At 35.6% G+C, this 18,602-nt stretch overlaps 1 protein-coding gene across 10 annotated transcripts in view; it reads right to left on the bottom strand.

The window, feature by feature from the left end:
• Nucleotides 1-18,602, bottom strand: part of PPFIA2 (PTPRF interacting protein alpha 2) — a 296,329-nt gene that overhangs the window by 131,437 nt on the left and 146,290 nt on the right. For 5 of the 10 annotated variants that reach the window (XM_017743915.1, XM_017743910.1, XM_017743908.1 and 2 more), the window contains one exon: nucleotides 13,025-13,087. The exons of the other annotated variants lie outside the window; for them this stretch is intronic. In XM_017743915.1, coding sequence (XP_017599404.1) covers nucleotides 13,025-13,087 — 63 coding nt within the window. The remainder of the gene's footprint in view (nucleotides 1-13,024; nucleotides 13,088-18,602) is intronic. 10 annotated transcript variants of the gene reach the window in all.

Genomic DNA, 18,602 nt, shown 5'->3' with positions numbered 1-18,602 from the left:
CTCACATAAACATTACACAATATATGAACTATGGGTAAGTTTTGTTCATTTTTCAGATAATTCAGATGACTCCACTGAACACTATCCATGTTTCTCCATAAAAAGCAGAAAAAGCAAAATTGACAAACGCAGAGATTTATTTATTTTTTAAAGTTCTATTTAAGATATTTACTACAGGGCTGTGTCAGAGGAAGGTTTGCTACCTAATCTTCAGACACATACTTCAGAAACAGTTGGGCTTGTTTGAAGTGTGACTGCCACTTTGAAAACTGAATCATATTTGCCAACCCAGGTCCAGTGTTTCAGACAAAAGTTACACTTCAAACAACTCTAGTTGCCTTTGAGGTGCTGCAGAGCTCCTGTTTCTGTTTGAAGTTCATTATCCTACTACATTACTACCAATTCAATGTTACATCTGTCCCCTTTTACGACACTGTGTCTACTGATAACTAAATAAACAGACATGACAATGTTCAGGACAGAGTGTACGTGATAACTTCAAGCTCTTCTGTTCAGGAAAGCTAGGATTAAAGCTACCACCACAAGATATGATGGAGTCACATGAAGGAGAGAGAAAATAAAAATTATCTTTCTAAGGCAGTATTTTAGTGAAATTCATGCACAATTGGAAATGCACACATACAGACTTAAATACTCTCACCAGATATGTTTAGACCCCATAAAAAGCTAGACTCACACTATAACAGTCACATAAATCCTGCAGAAAATACCTCATTAGTTCTCCATTCTCTAGGGAATGCATGTGCTTTTCCACTTGTAACAAAAGCAGTGGGACTTAGTTAAGTGTAGTGAAGAAAACTGCTAATTACAGCAATCATGCTAAACTGCACAAACTTTGATTTAGAGACACAATCCTCTCAGTCTGAAGCCTTAAAATCCATGTCTGCACAAAAAGATAATTGTCTGGAATGTATTTAGTATAGAGGCATCACAAAAAAATATGTGGGATATATCTGTTTCAGGCAGACAGCTAGCTTAGTACTTGTAAATTTATATTGTTTGACAAAGGCTGTGACAAGGAGAAATTAAAGAATCCCAGGAATAAGAAACAAAGTAGTGAGAGGGTCTTCTGCAGAGAATCTTGTTACCACCCAACGTCTACATCCTAGCTGCCCATAAAGCTCTGTCTCGGTTGTAGCCATGCACCTACAGCTCAGCCCAGCTTCAGCTCTCTCAAATGTACCACAGCTACCTCACAGTTTGTCTGTAAACAGTCTGTGGGTAATCTGGCAGGAAAAATCCCTCACTGGGTGCTAAACCAGTTTGGAGAGGGAATGAATGCTTCAATAAACTTCGGCAGAGCACCCTGTAGTGTCTCTGCTTGATGAACTGGAAATCTGACTTGGTGCACCAAAAGGCTTGCTGCCTGCACTATATTTAGCATATAACCATCATATTACTAAAAGTCCTAAAGATATTTATGTAGGTAATTATCTATTTTAGCACTACTGGCATGCAAGAAAATCAGTTCCCATAACAGAACTGAAGATAACACCTTGCAGCACCTCTTATCCTGCTCATCTTTTTTGAATCAATTGGTTTTCAATATTCTGTAAAGGTGTGTCTTGCCTAAAATTTCCATTTCCAGTCTTTATTATTTAAAATTTTATTACCAATGTTATGAGTAAGTCATTTTTATTTAAAGTGAAATATCTATGCCTTATGTCCTAAGAAAGCAATGTGTATTTATGTATTTAAATTCTTAAAATGACAGCATTTCAGTGTTCATTACCCCCTTTTAGACCTTTATGGAAAAAAAAGTAAAAAAATGCCCCTGAACTTCAAACAAACCAAACCCCCAAGCATTGTAATCATATCAAAACACTGTCTCAGATGGAAGAAAAATAAGGCATGAGAACCAAATGAGGAAATTTTGCAAAAATAGAGAGTATAAAAAAGCTACCCATCTTTGCACTTTATACACACAGACAAGCAAGCCCATAACTGCTGAAATAGAAATACATGAAAACATCCTTGCCCTCTGATCATGTTGAGTTTCAAAGTTTCATCTTCTCTTTTGCCTCAGGGAGCTATTCAACTTGATCTTAATTTTTTCTACAAATCATGTGGAGATTTAAAAAAATTTTGTCTGTTATTGCATACCTTATGTAAAACTGTATGAACATATGTGCATGCAGTCTTCACTAGATCTTCAGATAATATTATGCCTAAGAACTTACACGTATCTTAATTTTTGAATATAAATTAGAAGTTTAATTTCTTTTAAATTATTCTCTGAAGACCCCCTCTGTAATAACTTGATAGTATTTCATGGATATCTTTATAAAACATTTAAAAACAAATCTTTGTTTTGTTTATCAGAGAACTAATGAGGTAATGGATGGAATTATTCATATGACTGATGCCTTCTTCACCTTTCCTCTGTGCAGTATTATAATTTTTTTTATTGGTTGATGAAATTTTCATTTAGGACTTCTGTATTCCAGAAGACTTGACCAAAGTCGTGAATTTTAGAAGCTTCTTCTTTATTATCTGAATGTGGCTAACTGCACTTGTTAAGGAAAAAGGGAGAAATGCATTTAGAAATTGCTTAACATGTCGTTTTTGTTCTTCCAAGAATATTTTCTGTAATTTGCAATATTGCCGAGTCTGTGTGATCGATCAATGAACTTCTACCATGAAATAACAGACAAGGATGAAAAAGCCATGAAGCTTAAAAAAGAATTCTTGAAGTAGCCACAGCTATCATATAGGAAGCTGAATTTACCTCAACACCAAGGGGACCAGTGGGTGGCCTTTATTGTACATAAATGGCTGTGTCAGTTGAGGGTCAACTGGTCATGTAAATGGACTTCCCTAAAATAACAGAAAGCCTTATCTTCCTGAGCCAGACGGATCAGCATGGGGGAGCTGTATATATGGCTCAACCCAACAATTATAGATACTGAACAAATAGCAAACGTGATTTTGAAGAGAGCAACAGGTTTACGCTTTCCTCAACCTATGCATTCTCTTCCAGCAACCAGGAATGTCCAGTGCGATGACAGTTTGCATACAGAGAATGGTAAGGGAATTATGTTCATTATGTGATTTCCCTGTACAGTGTGATCACTATATTGTACTTGCATTGTGGTTTCAGAATATTGCTCTGTCTGTTTAATTTTCTAAATTAAAATCCCAGATAATGTAAAATATCTTCAGAAAAGTAAATTTGGTACTAGACACTTAACCTTCCTCATATGCTCTATCTAAAAGAACCTGATTCTGATATTCTGAAAACAGCAGCAGAAATTCAACAGCTCTCTGGTTTCTTCACTTATGATAATATGTAGGCATGTGGTGTGGAGAACGTTAGTTTACACTGGGGCTCTATTAAAAGTACAGACAATGGGATCACATTGTGGATGCAGTCAGGGTTTCAAAGTATGTGAATAAAACTACTGCTCTGAGGGACTGAAAAATGTTCCCAGAAGTCTCAACTGCATTGGCAAATCTCTTAGGAGTAACAACATATGAATGATTCAATAGCTTTCTCCATGAGCTCAATTTCTGTTGAGTTGAAATATGCTTCTATGGTAGCAGAAGTGTCATAAATGATTGCCCATAGCTCAAAAGGACGGGGTGGCCACACCTCTAGCGCCTACTGCACTATTTTCAATCAAGAAAAAAATTCACATTGAGACACACATGAGAAATGTGCATCATCATACTTTCCAACAGACCTGTTATGTGGCAAGGCTAACCATGTCAAAAAGTCAGCCCCTTGCAGTAAATTTTGCTAAACTAGATACCAAGAATGCTTACAATTTTAGGAACTTTAATTCCAGTAAGTAATCTGCATCATGATACCTAAATACAAGGAGATTCCTCATCCAGGATAAATTAACAATTTATATAGCTGGGATTCCTCTCTCCTGACTTTGGTGTCTGACTTCAGATGTCTGTTTCAAAAGTCAGTCAGGCTTAGAAGTCCACTAATAAACTTATTTTGAAGGGAAAAAAACCTAAACTATCAAAACTTGACACAGAAAGTATTACGTAGTTTTAAAATATTAATAAACCCAAATATGTCATCCCTAACCCATGGAAAGTTTTGCCATCAGCAGTACAATACTTGGAAATACTTTCTCATTGAGGTCAAATGTACTGAGCATTGTCTTTGGCTGATACAAGTGAAAATAATAAAACTTTCCCTTCAGTCCTTATGCTATGTGCTTATGCTTATGCTTTCTTCATGTAAAGAAAAAATTATTATATATTAAATAATTTTTATAAATTTGCACTAGTAACCCTACCTCAAGGCCTAATATTTCATCCTACTGTGTGAAAGCACAAAAATATATGTTTTCTTTCCAAAGGAAGTTACAAACTAAGTATAAAAAAAAGAAGCAGTAAATTGAGAGGGACAAGTCAGAGACAACATGACAACACGACAGATAATTGGCCTCAGCTACATAATGCATAATCTGTTTTCCTGGTAAATCAACTGGAATGGGAAAAGACAGACATCACAGCCACTTGGGTTGACAAACAAATAGCAATCCCTGTGGAGAGCTGAATGATACACTTTCATACAGTAGAATCTAGAGTTTTCTGGGTCTGTATTCTGTAAGTGTGAGTGCTCTCCTTCAGTGCTTTGATTGCTACCACCTCCTTTACAGAGTTTTGGACCAGCAACATGGGCCACACCTGTCTTTATGTCAAAATAACATTGTGAGTATAAACACAGGAAATGCATTCCTCCATTTTCTGGGAAACAGTAAGGTCTTCTTTCCAGCAAAATGAAGCAGCTTTGAAAAGTGCATTGAACTGCAAGCAGGAAAGCAAGCAAACAAAATAATGGCAGAGATATGAACAGGAACTGAAACCAAAGGGAATAAAACTAAAATATGCAAACAGTAGGTAACAGCCTGTAATTCCCAAGTTGCAGCAGGAGCTGTCCATATGACTGGAAGAATAAAAAACAATTCTGCAGGTGGCTGTTGTAACATCTGGTTGATATTTAAGACTCAAGATGTCCTCCAGTGTCTTCCAGTCTCTGACTCCCTGACTGTGCTAGGAAATCCCAAGTTTTTGCCATAGCATTGCCCCTTAGCTTGCCTTCCTTGTCCTGATCTTGGGCAAATGCTTCTGCTCAGGCCAAATAAGTTCATTCACACAATCAGAACAACTTCATCTGCTCTGCTTACAGCTGGAGAGTGCATGGTAACACGAGCTGTGAAAGGGATAGTCTAAAGAAGATCCCATCTTTAGTTTCCTCTCTAGAGAGAAGAATGAAAGTACAGTTAGCTAGAGGCCAGTTCTCCATAAAAATGTAATTTTCCATAGAACTCTGTATAAACCTTTTCTGTTCCTCAGACATACTAATAAATTAATAACCACAAAAATATCACAATTTTTGTCATGTGGGAATAGAATATTTCAAGGAGAGACCACAAAGAGGAGAGAATGACATGGCCTCTGAGATACCTTTGGAGTATTTTGGACTAGCTAAAAAGTATAAATACAGTTCACACATCTACAGTTACTAAAAAGGAATTATGCCACAAGATAGTTCCTGAAAACCTGTCTCCTTACCCTGTAAGGCATATTTTCTTTGCAGAAGTAACTAAATCTGTTGAATAATGGAACTGCCCTTAGGTGTATGTCACCCGGACAGCTGGTCCTGGAGTTGGAATTAAATGAGATCTTCAAACTCTACCACTGTAACAGCTTGGTCTTGTCCTCAAAGGGATGTAAGAACAGGAAAATTAACAGGGACGTTACTGTACTTTAGGCCAGGAGGTCAGGAGACCAGACTGACAGACTGGCCCAAAGAGATCACATCTTAAATCTCAATTCAGAAATACTAAACAGATTCTGATCTCTTAATTTCACCCTTCATCTGCTTTTATCAATTACATTTGGATTTGGGTTCTGAGTTAAAACAGATGTAAATGTGTGAGAAAAAAAAATGACAAAGATTACCACATTGCTGCACAGACTTGTGACAGACTTTCCAGCTAGAGTCCATGTAATTTATGACAAATTCTTAATCATTTAAACAGCCAGGAAGGTAATTCACATATTGATTAACTGGATCTAATAGCAAAAAATACATACTGAAAAATTGCATCTTCTCAAATACAGTTATCAATAAAAATTGATTCCTTTCCAAGACAAATATTGATGTTTACCTAATATTTTAAAATAAATTGAGTTGAAGAAGTATCTACTTCTGTATCTGTCTTGATCTGCTTTAAGAGAAATATCAAAGACATTTTTTATGGAACAATCAAAATGCATTATGAAATTTGAGGATGATATTTTAAAAAGAAAACTGTTTCAAAGGTTATAGTTCCTAACAAACCTTCAGTAATGATATTTTCTAGAAAAATAGGTCAAAATTCTTCTGAAACTAAATGGAAATGTAAAACTCCTTTCACATGACTGCAAGAGGAATTAGACCTGTGTAAGCTTAAGCTAATAACATTTAATTAATTTTCTAATTATTTCACTTTATCAAAATTGCGGGTCAAAGAGACTCAGGGCTAAATTTTCATCTGATAAAAATGTGCAAAATATACTGAAATCAAATATACTAAAGTACTTACATAATTCACCAGAGAAATCAAACCATTTTAGAGCTACTTCTCTCACTTCTTAAATCCAGTAAGACTTTTTGGCAATGCGCACAAGCTATTTTTATTTCTTTGATAATTTTGCAAAGTGGAAACAGTTCTGCTTCTGTGCTTATAATCTTGTCACATTCTTGCTTCCCTTCCCTCTCTCCCTAGCAGGGATCATGCCCTTCAAGGGGAGGCACAGAATGATGTCATGACAAGAAATATCAAGGACTCATGAGAGGAAACCAGCCTCCCAGCACATGCTCTGCATCTAAATCTAAATTGGCATCCATGCTTTGAAGTATCTTAACTAATTCAATTCTTCAAAATCGATCTATCTATTCCTCAAGTGCAGTACTAGCTGAATCCACAAACCATGGCAAAATTAAAAAAATGGTTTTGATCTTCCCCTGGAGGATGTGGCCATGGAGAGGACAGAAGAAATGAAATAAGGTTATTTCTTCAAAGATATTTTTCAAATGGAGACACTAATTACTTCATGCAAAATTTCATAAGATTTCTTACTATCCAGTTTTCAGAATTATATTAATACTACTCGAAACCAGAAATTTAGACAGAGACAGACTAATCCTGAGAAGTTTTGAAAACTAGGATCTGAAAGGGATTATTTTTCCATTTGAATAAAATTTTCAATATTTCCAAAATAATACAGCCAAGAAGTAGCTGAATATGCATCAAAATGAAGAAGTCATGGTAGTAAAATTTATGCATTATTTGTCTCGGGAATAATCTATTCATATAGAAAAGTATATATTTAAGAGAGAGAAAGTTCAGCAGATCACAGGACGCCTTGCTAGAAGTATCTTTATTAGGTTTTTTCTGCTCACTTGTCCCAAGACATGTTTCCTTTTGTTCTTTCTGTTTCACTATTAAATATTTATCTTATTTCAAATAATCTGCCTCTTCACACTTTTCTCTTATCCTATAATTATGCTTTACTGTGCAATTATGCCTTTTCCTACATAAAATACAAGACAGGGAGTAATGGAATAAGAAGCTAGTTTATGCTAATAATTTGATATTGTTTGGTGCCTAAATTTGTGTAATGTGATGAATGGAGATATCTAGATCAAAAATAAATATTTTACATAATAAATACAGTAATTAAATAGAAGAATGATCAGACAAAAATAACTGATGGATGATAAACTTTCCTAAATTTTTGTTTTGTTTGTCTTTTTCTTTTAGGGCTTGCTTTATTTGCCTTGATTAAAAAGCATCTATAATTTAATCAGAAAAAGAAGAAAGTTGCAAAATTCATGGTATCACTACTCAGGTAACCTTTACTAGGGTTACTACATATGAATGAAATAACAATGGTGCAATTCAACGGTCAGGTGAAATTCGAACTCTACAGAAGGATCATATTCCCATTTCTGTTTTTTGCAAACATAAACCACTTCACATTGTAGCAGCATGAGAATATAAATGTGCCATTGGAAAGAGAGTTTCTCTTAATTTCTTTTAATAGGCAGCCAGTAATGCTCAAGGAAAACAAATATGTTGCATTTTACACATACTGTCTATAGAGTTCTCATGGTATAGATTTTTTCCCAGGCATTTCCTTAGTGAAACTAAAATCAAGATTAATCCTTGTCTTTGTATTGCATTCCATAATTATTGTATCAAGCATTAGTGTATTTTCAAGCCAGTCACTTCCTTGAGGCACCAAGGAGAGTCAGGACACAACCTCTGGTGCAAGCTTTTTCCTCTGGTCTGTCACTTGCAATATCAGTAGGTTTTCCAATTACTTCTAACTCCAGTCTGCAGTAAGCATGAAACAAGTGCTTAAGTAATACTGACCTTTGAAATAATTCCTTTTCTTTCTCAGGGCATGTTTGTTTCTCCCTCTAGAAGACAACTATTAGCAATTTAATAAACCAGAACTATTGGCTGAAGAAACAATTACAACAAAATTTCCATCTCACTACTCAAAATGTAATACATTGACATTCACATATAATTACAGTAAAACGCTATATTAGAAGAATGTAAGAGTGTTATTTAAGTGCCAGTACCAGGATTACTGTTGTCTAGAAGCTGAGTTCTTACCAAGTTGAGTGGTTGAACTAGCAGTTCGGGCCTTTCTCTTCAAATATTTAATTAAGTGCAATATATAGCTTGGTGCCACAGATTATTTCACTGACTTGGAACTAATTCATAAGTCTAAGGAGTTCACAAGTATATTTGGTAATACATCCTCTATAAATTCCCTAAGTGGAATGAATCATTTTCTCATTAACATGTTAGATAGGCCTGATACACAGCATCAAATCTGGGCTGAACAGCAAACTAGAAGTAGAAATTCCCAGACCACATCACAAGTGCCACCTGTTATACCACCATACACAGTTTCGTCTGCTGGAACTCAAGCTACCTTATGAGGGGGCACCTCTCTCCAACTTTAAGCCTTCCTGAGACATCTTTCCTATAAAACTCCACATTTCCATAAAAAGATCTGCCTTTTCAGTTTGGAGAACCATGCCATTGAAACATCCTTCTCCACTCTTACTTCTCCTCCATCTCAGATCACATTCATCCCCACAGCCACCAGCCCCTGTTCCCACTGGTGTCTCTGATCCCCCACCTGCTTCCAGACTCCATGCTTAATGACTCATAATTATTTTCCCCCTTCCACTCCATGGCTTTTCAATTTAAGTGTTACTTTATTCTAGTCCAGGAACTTTTCCCCTAGGAGAGCTTCCTCCCTGCCTCCCCTTGGTTCCAGCAACATCATCACAGCAGCAAGAAAGGTTCCCAGCTTCACTAAGCAAAAGCTGTACACCATAAACATTACATATTTCTAAACACAGAAATAATCTAAATCTGAGCTGATTTATTTTTCACACGCCCTGGGATGGATGGCGTTCTTTTAGTCTTTCAAAGGAATTGGCCAACTGCCTTTTGCCAAATGAGTTATTTCCCAGCCATTAACAGCTGATAGCTCTTCTGTATCCCTCTTTTGTGAGACAAAAGCAAATTAGAGGAGAGTAGTAAAGGAAAGTATCTAGAAGCATCATTGTTATCTAGAAAATTGTTTCCTTTATATTAAATCTCTGCCATGAAAAGATTTTGTCCCACCTGTTTTCTGGTGATAGGGATAGGATTTTTCTCAGTAATAATCCAAAGGAAAAATGTTACCAAACCAATGAAAACCAGCTCTTCTCCCCAAAGCATAGTTCTTTCCATATCTAGATCTTGCTTCTGTGTCTGAAGGTAGCTATGGCTCCCTACATAAGATGTGTCTCAGAAGTAGGGAGGGAAACAAAACAAACAAAAAAAAAGAGAAAACCAGTGGCGAGTTCTACAAGAAAGCACAAGATGAAAAAATAAAATTAAAAAGGTGTGGATTAACTGAGATATCATCTGAGAATTTCTTCTTGCAAATCCTTGCAAATGCTGCTACAATTCCAAATTCCTGATTTCCATTTTGCAATTTTCATCCTCTCAAATCAATGCATTGGGCCTGTGTCAGTCCAAACGCCATGGGAAAGTGTTGGAGTGCTTGCAAAGCTATGCCAGGACTGTGGTGGTGTGCATGTTACAGCATTACCAGGAGTGTGCTGCCACGTACTTGAGGACCAGGACACCACTGTTGCCAAGGCATACATGTGCCAGTGATACATCTCCCCAGTTGCAAAGCATTGCTGCTATCTCATTCCACCTCATGATTTAACTCACTTGGCACAGCTGGCTTGGCAGCAGGTCTGCCAGGTCATTGCCTGTCACAAGATCTGAAGCAGAGGCAGAAATGTTGGGCTGTGCAGTGAGATTTGCTGGCCCTGGGGCAGGGAAGTGGGAGATGAGGGCCAAAGATCAATACAGAACTGCAGAGTCATTGGCACTGAGAACAAATCGAAATTGCTTTTCTTTTTGCAAGTTTGTTTGTGACTGAAGTAACACCTGAAGACTTTAAACTACAGAGTTCGTGAAAAGCTCGAGAAAAGAAACCTCCCTGCAATTTTTTTCCTTCCACAGACATAAGCAAGACATCTACATGTCAAGAGGGTCTGAGGCTTCAAAGTGTGAGGTGATAACATAAAATGGCTTTGTATTGAATATATAGCAATTTCTTCCTGAGTTTCAGCTTTATTGCAAGCCTTGCAGTGTGTTTCCATCAAGCAAAATGACATACTATACAACCTTTACATCTAAAAACCTGCTTACATTTGTTATTAATCACATTAAGAGATGTTACTCAGGCTTAAGAAAGACTTTTAAAATATTTTAGCATATATGTCTCATGAACAATCTATTCTAAGTTTTCTTTATGGTTTTAGCATTTCAAACACTGCTTGTAGGTGAGTAGTTCTAGAAATATATTTTCAGTCTGAGATTAAGAGCCAGAAAAGCCAAACCAAATGTATAGTGACTTTTTGACTAAATAACTGAGGTTTATGATTAATTACAATTTATTACTAACACCATGTATTTAAAATGTTGAACCAGTGCAATATAAACTGACTGTAAAATTTTATGGTTTTGAGGCCATCCCCTGTAGTTATCCCTTTTACAATAGGCCGAAATACAAAGTTGTGCAATTCACAGTAATTACAAGAAACATTTTAGAGTAATGTAGCCCAATAATTGAAAATTTACCATGCATTCAGAGTTTCAGCTGCAGATTTGACAGCCTTAATGCCCACCATTAAAATGCTGGTTCACACAGGTAATTGTGGGGTTGGCATTGAACAGAAAAAAATAAATTATTTGCTTAATTTTGTACTTGTAAAGTAGAACTGGCTTCCTGTCCTCCCTGCAAGATTCTGGGTGAAAGGCTGAGTGGAGCCTTCCACTTTTTGCTCTTGTTCAAGTGCATTTGGATGACATGTAGATGTTGATAGGGATTATATTCTATCTCTGAACAGGATTTAACAGAAATTTTTGTCATTATTAGTTATAAATTCAAAAACATAGAATAATATAACATTTTGAGTTGGAAAGGACCTTAAGGATCATCTAGTTCCAACCTCCTGCCATGGGCAGGGGCATTTTCCATTAGACCAGGTTTCTCAAAGAAAACTAAAAGATCACAAAGATTTTGAAGTAATACCATGGACTTCCATAACTAAATTGGAAATAGTGTATTTTTCCATGTTTATAATTTCTGCCATATTATTATCTTTCATATTACTAGCTTCCATTACAAATGGTACTATTTGCAGACTGAAATACTAAAATGGCACTAGAGAAGTTAAAAGTCATGTTGAAAATCCAGAAGAGATTGGAGATTAATCATACACTGTGTATTGAGGAAGTGTTTTTCCTTTGCATAGAAGCAAGTCTGAAAATAGAATCAAACAGTACAAATCATAGCCAAGAATTTATAATATTTATCTATTCCAGGAATGTATGCAGAAATCCACAATGATTCAGATGGTCAGATGCAGAATTTTCTAAGAATGCAATGTAAAGAATTTCTCCGTGTTCCCTTAAGAGCACAAACTTTCCAGAAATAAAAGACTGGCTTGAGATTATTTTCCCAGACAGGGAGCACAAATTCACTTCTTACCAATATTAAATCACAGTGTTTTCTCTTTTAGCTATTAGTTACTTTAATTAGATTGTGCTTGTTCTTCGAATATTTGCTATATCTTCAAAGAACCCAAGGGGTTGGAAATGTTGATTCAGAATTCTGTCTGCCAGCTCCCCTATAAATATGATAACCTTTAATTGAAAAATAAATTATAAAACACATTACATGATAAAAAATAGCTTCTATAAAATGCAGAGGCACAGTCTTTTCTGGAGAGTACATCCCAATTTTCATTAATGTTTCCCCATTAATGTATAAGAGTTCAAGTTTGGCCCAACAACTTTCCATTACCTGAATAGTTTTGGTCTAAAAAGACAAATGACCTATTATACTACAAGTGAATAATTTGCTTCTTCTCTTAACCACATATATCACTTATTCTACCTTTCATAAGCAATAATAACTCTTCCTCCTTCTATTTTAAGTCATGGTATATATTTGCCTAAGCAAGAAAAATGAAATTACCTTCCTTCCACATTTATTATTACACATCTTCATATCAAAACGCAATTTAGAACAAGGTTAAGTAGAATAAATATAGCCTCTCATTGCTATCCTCATTTTGTCTATTCTTCTACTGATTTCAACTGACAGGAGCATTGAGCTGGATGGGAAGCAAGGTAAATGCAGAAGGAACTATGAATATATTATCATCATCTTTATTTAGCTGCACCATCAACCTGTGTAGAAAGAAATTACAGCAATTTGGGAATTTTGATAGGCTGAAACCTCACTTGTAGTACAATATTCATTGACCCTGGAATATATAATGTGAAGTAACCTCGAGACGCACAAGCTTCTGTGGGCAACAAAATATCAAATTCACATAAGGAGGCTTCACATTTAAATTATGCAAAAAACCAAGATATTTTGAACATACATTAGGGCAGGATATGGTCCTTTGAATGTTATTCTCAATGCTCGTACCAGCAGCAACCGTCATCTGCAAAAGGGGGCAACAGAGATTCTGCTGAATGGAACAGAATTTTGTACAGTACTACAGTACATTTAAATTACACCATACTAACAGATGAATACTATCATTCAAACAAGCTTATCTAGAGAACACTAATGTGGCTCAACTGAAATTCACATAAAGAAATTGAAGGTATTGTTACATCTCCTGGCTCATGAGATACTGAGGACAACCAAATAGTAAATCACTTTGGTGTTCTGCACTGTGTTCACAGAAGTGGTCTCTGAAGCACTGTCAAACAGTCTGATAACTATGGAGAAATAATCACAGCTCCATGGCTGCCTTTTACCTGAGATCTCTACAAAAAGCAAGATGTTTACCTGCTTGTGAGGTTTGAATAAAGTAGGATGTTCTCCCCCATATTAAAACATCTTATGGAAAGAAATCAAAATAAATAAACCTATTAAATTATTAGGTACAATTTACCTAGTAAATTGATAATTTTTTCATGCTGTCTCAGACTTCCTTCTTGCATCAAACAATCATAGGAATAGAAAAATAGTAAGAAAGAAGCTATGTGCATTTAAAAAATCTGGAAGTCCCTTCAGCTTCTGAAGAATGGATTTTAGCATAGAATGCTATTTTTCCTCCTTTTTATTACTTTCTAATTTATTTCTGCAGAGCCCAACATATAACATTATTTTTAAGACAGACCTTGACTAGTAGGCAATCTGACCAGACTGTATTTATTCAGACTTCAAAATTTACTTCAGAAGAAATTGTCAGCAGAAAATTTCAAAAAATTCTAGATGTAAAAAACCCAACAGTTCTAGACTAAACCTTTAAACAATTTCTTTCCACTGCTGAGAGCATATGTAACAATACATACAATGTTCATGCTAATTATAGTTGAGCTTTATCATTTCTCAAAGTAAATATTGACCTAAGCTTTATTTCTTTGACTATTTACCAACTCAATAGAGTAAACCTAGTATTTAGACAAAAATACACTCTTTTTGGATTCAAGTATTTTTAATAGTAGATAATAATATATGGAAAACACAACATATTGCAAGATGTGCTTTACTATAAATTTAATATTATAATTTGAGGAATGCAGACCTGGCTGTATATTACAGCTTACTTTTGCAGTAAAAAAAAATGTACATATTATCAATATATTTAACAACAGCCACAGGCATGTATCTATGTCCATCTATCTACAAGTCGCATCTTTCCAATGATCTTCACATTTTGATTTATAACAGTTTTTAAATACTTGAAATAATTTTAAACTTTCAGTCTCTTAAAGCAGAATTATGCAGTTATATAAAAAAAATCTTGAATTTTAAACAAAACTCTCCCTGTATGCTGACAAGTTCTTAACTTGTTTCTGTCAGATTTCCCTTCTTTAGATTTACAGCCTTAAATATTTGAAAACATTTTTATAATGCTATTCTTTTTACTTAAAGGATATTTCACTTCATACAGAGCAGCTACTTTTTAAAAGATAATTTCCATGCAAAGCAACTTCATGTTCAATTCATGTATCATGTTCAGATGTATCTATAACACCACTGTTGCTCCAGAACTTTTTAAGGAAAACACAGTACATATTATGTCAGCATGGCATTGTTTTAAATAAACAATACTTCAGTACAAGTAAACACACACATTATAAATTTTACGCATTCAGTCTCATGCATCATGATTCAATGGCTCATAAATTACATCTCGGTGTATATATATATATATACATATATATATATGTACACACAACTACTAAAAAATGTTGAAACAAATGCATCTGGATTCATGTGTAAGCAATTCACAAATTTTTGCACATTTTAATTTCCATGTGTCTGATATATGATTTTTTTTATAATTTTGCATTTATGTTTAAAAAGGTAGATCTACTGTATACTTTTGACTGCTGCATCTGAGCTCTGTTAACTAAGTTGTTCTTGCTATTCATCACTGCTAACAGCAATATTCTCTGAGTAACTTTTTCATAATTTTTCAAATTCTCTTGTAAACAGTTTTCCCCCCTCTTTCCCCTTGTAAAACTGTGATGAATGACCTAGTGACAAAAGGTATAAAATGAGTTCTGCTGAATTCAATTCTATCAGCTGATGGGGTTAAAGTCCAGTATTTTGACTCTTCAGGCCTACTATGGGAAACTTAACATAGTTGGGAATGAGTGATCCCTGGTACTTCAATGCTGTAAGGCTATTTCCTTATAGCTGCAGTAATTTCCTATCCAACTGGACTTCTAATATCTAAAGCGTCAAGTATAAGAAAAATGAAAGAAAAATATTCAATAAAAAGTATAAAATTTGTGCATTTATTCTAAAATTGTTTTTCTTCAAACAATGTATATTGAGGCGAATGCATAATATTGTCATGAAGATTTTACTGGCAACCATTTGAGACACAAAATCTATGAAAGAGTTATACATTGTAAGTAATGCAGCAATTCCCATTCATGCATGTTAATAAAATATTTATTCCATTCAGGAATGCATCTAATAGTATAGGATCAGCTTACTACTTTGTACCTTAGTAACTACAACCTATTAGAACTAATATTAATTACACTTTCTATTACAGGTTGGGCTTTCTCCTTTGGAAAAGGTTTATCAGAGGAGAAAATAGGGTTAACAGGGAGACAAAATTCTGGAAATGAATCTCTAGAATATGCATATGTTCTTGTTTGGGATGAGCACTTCAGCTACTATTTGTTGTAAACCACATGCAGGGGGATAGATCCTCAAGCTGTATCCTACTGATGGACTCAGAAATATTTCCAGTCTCCTTTCCATCTTTCTCTTGGATTTCCACATAGAAGAGCCTTGTCTGAGGCTGTGACACTTCTGAAAACATATTCAGAAAATGCATCACCTATGAAATACCCTCTAGGTGCACACACAGCCATCCTACACCTCCTGGAGTTCCCAAGACCAAGTGAGACGATAATCACAAATAATGGCATACATATACACCAAACTGGCCTTTCTTCCACAACCAGATGGAAATAGTGACAAAGGACATATGAGACTATAATTTCAAGTTTCTGTGGAAGCAATACAATTAAATGGAGTTTTAGCTAATTCTCTAAATTAGCCTATGAGAAGTAGGTGAAAATTCATTAATTCCAACACTGATATTCCTAACCTTACAATATGTAGTAACTGCATTTTTAACTGGTTAGTTACACTGGGCTTACAAGTGATCTTGCTACCCAGATCACATGAAACAGAACATATTTTCCTAAGCACCAACATCATTATAATCCAAACCTTCTTAGCAAGTCCCCAGTCAAAGCTCTGTAAAGTAGGAAATCCTGCACTCAGTTGTGATACGAGCAGTACAGCTCTAATTTCAAGGCCATGTCCAAAACAGGGACAGAGGATACACAAGAAAGTCAGGTTCTATAATCGGTGGTATCGAAAGCTGCTGAAAAATTCAAAGATACTCACTGAATAAACTTAATTTGTTACTATATTGAATAAACCAGGGCAGACTCTTTCCTAGCTCTTTTTGACTTCTGTAATGTAGATTTTTGACAACTGGAACCTACTACTAGAAAATAATGATAATCCTGCTCTCAGGAATAAAATAGTCTCCCTCAGAGCAATATTTGTACATATGTATGCACACACACTATACGTAAATAAATATGTTTTATGATACAGAAAAAAAATACAAAAGAAATAATGAAACCCACCTATAAGCCATCTATGTCAACTTAGCTCTCTGGTACTTACGTTGACCTGTACACACTTTGTCCATGGGAGCACTCCCGCTGAACTACAGGGAACTTCCTATCACTGCATAGTGAAATCTACATGCAAAAATTGACAACATCTATTTCTTAAAACCTAATATGTATAAAGATAGACCTTGAAGTCTGTATAGTAATCTTGCCACAGTATTGTTATATGACAAAACAAGATAAGCTAATACCTAATTAAGTGAGCATTTTAAAGAGAAAATAAGATTCAAATATATTTGTTTACCCGTATCAAACTAACTGAAATTTCTAATTATTCTTTGATCAATCCCTTTAAAAATATTTCAATAAAATCACCACAGTTAAAATAAAATCTTGCATTTACACTATAAAATAATTACACTATTCTCATAGAAGATGCTTATTACAGTGAATAAAGATTCAGAACAGTGATCACAGAAGTAGAGTTTGAGTTCATATAGCCATTAAAACACCTCGAGATCATGCCTTTGTGCTGTACCAAGGCACAGAAATAATTCAGCCATGTATTCCATCATTAAAAATTTAGTTAATAAGAAGACCCTAAAAAAGAACTGTCTGAATAGTTCTTACTCAAAAAAGAAAGACATTTCATTGCCTTTCCTTCCTAATTGTCAGAATTTCCTCCACATAAAGTCTTTTCAGACTACAAGTTTGGGGTTTTTTCTCTTACTAGTGCAGAAAACCGAGGACATGCTCATTTCACAGAATCACAGTATCATCAAGGTTGAAAGACACCTTCAAAATCAATCCATTACCACCGTAATCACCCCTAAACCATATCCCCAAATGCCACATCCAGACGTCTCTTGAGCACTTCCAGAGACAGTGACTCCACCACATTCCTGGGCAAATTATTCCAATGCCTAACCACTCTTTCAGCAAAAAAAATTCTTCTAATATCTAATCTGACCCTCCCCAGGAATGGCAACTTAAGGCCATTTTCTCTCACCCTTTCACTTGAGTCATGGCAGAAGAGATGGACCCCCACCTGGCTATAACCTCCCTTCAGATAGTGGTAGAGAGCAGTAAATTACCCCCTGAGCCTCCTTTTGCCTAAGCTAAACAACTGCAGCTCCCTCATTGGACTTGCGCTTCAGAATCTTTGACAGCTTTGTTGTCCTTCTTTGAAAATGCTCCAGCACCTCAGTGTCCTTTTTGAAATTCAATATTGTGTAAAAATATGAAGCTATATGAACAGTGCACAAATATGGAATACAATACACATTTTTCTGGATTATCCTGGACAATGTTACAGTGATTGGTTTTTGAACTAGGTCTGTGGAAATCATGCAGACTACTCTTTTGTTCTGTCTAATATTTATATTCCAGGTTTAATTCCAAGTCATTTTATTGATGACTGGCATGGAAGGAAGGAAGGAAGGAAGGAAGGAAGGAAGGAAGGAAGGAAGGAAGGAAGGAAGGAAGGAAGGAAGGAAGGAAGGAAGGAAGGAAGGAAGGAAGGAAGGAAGGAAGGAAGGAAGGAAGGAAGGAAGGAAGGAAGGAAGGAAGGAAGGAAGGAAGGAAGGAAGGAAGGAAGGAAGGAAGGAAGGAAGGAAGGAAGGAAGGAAGGAAGGAAGGAAGGAAGGAAGGAAGGAAGGAAGGAAGGAAGGAAGGAAGGAAGGAAGGAGATAAAAGTAAAAATAAACCAACAACCAAAGACGCTTACAGTGTTTTCCTGCACTCCCTGAAATCCTGCATCTATAATGAACCAGCTACCAGACCTGCCCCCAGCCTACAGTACTAATCTCTCTTCTCCAGGCTGTGGGG

This window comes from Corvus brachyrhynchos, unplaced genomic scaffold, assembly GCF_000691975.1.
Source record: "Corvus brachyrhynchos isolate BGI_N302 unplaced genomic scaffold, ASM69197v1 scaffold9, whole genome shotgun sequence".
NCBI classification, from domain to species: Eukaryota; Metazoa; Chordata; class Aves; order Passeriformes; family Corvidae; genus Corvus; species Corvus brachyrhynchos.
Note: the sequence above shows the minus strand (reverse complement) of the source record. Positions and strands in the feature narration are given on the sequence as shown.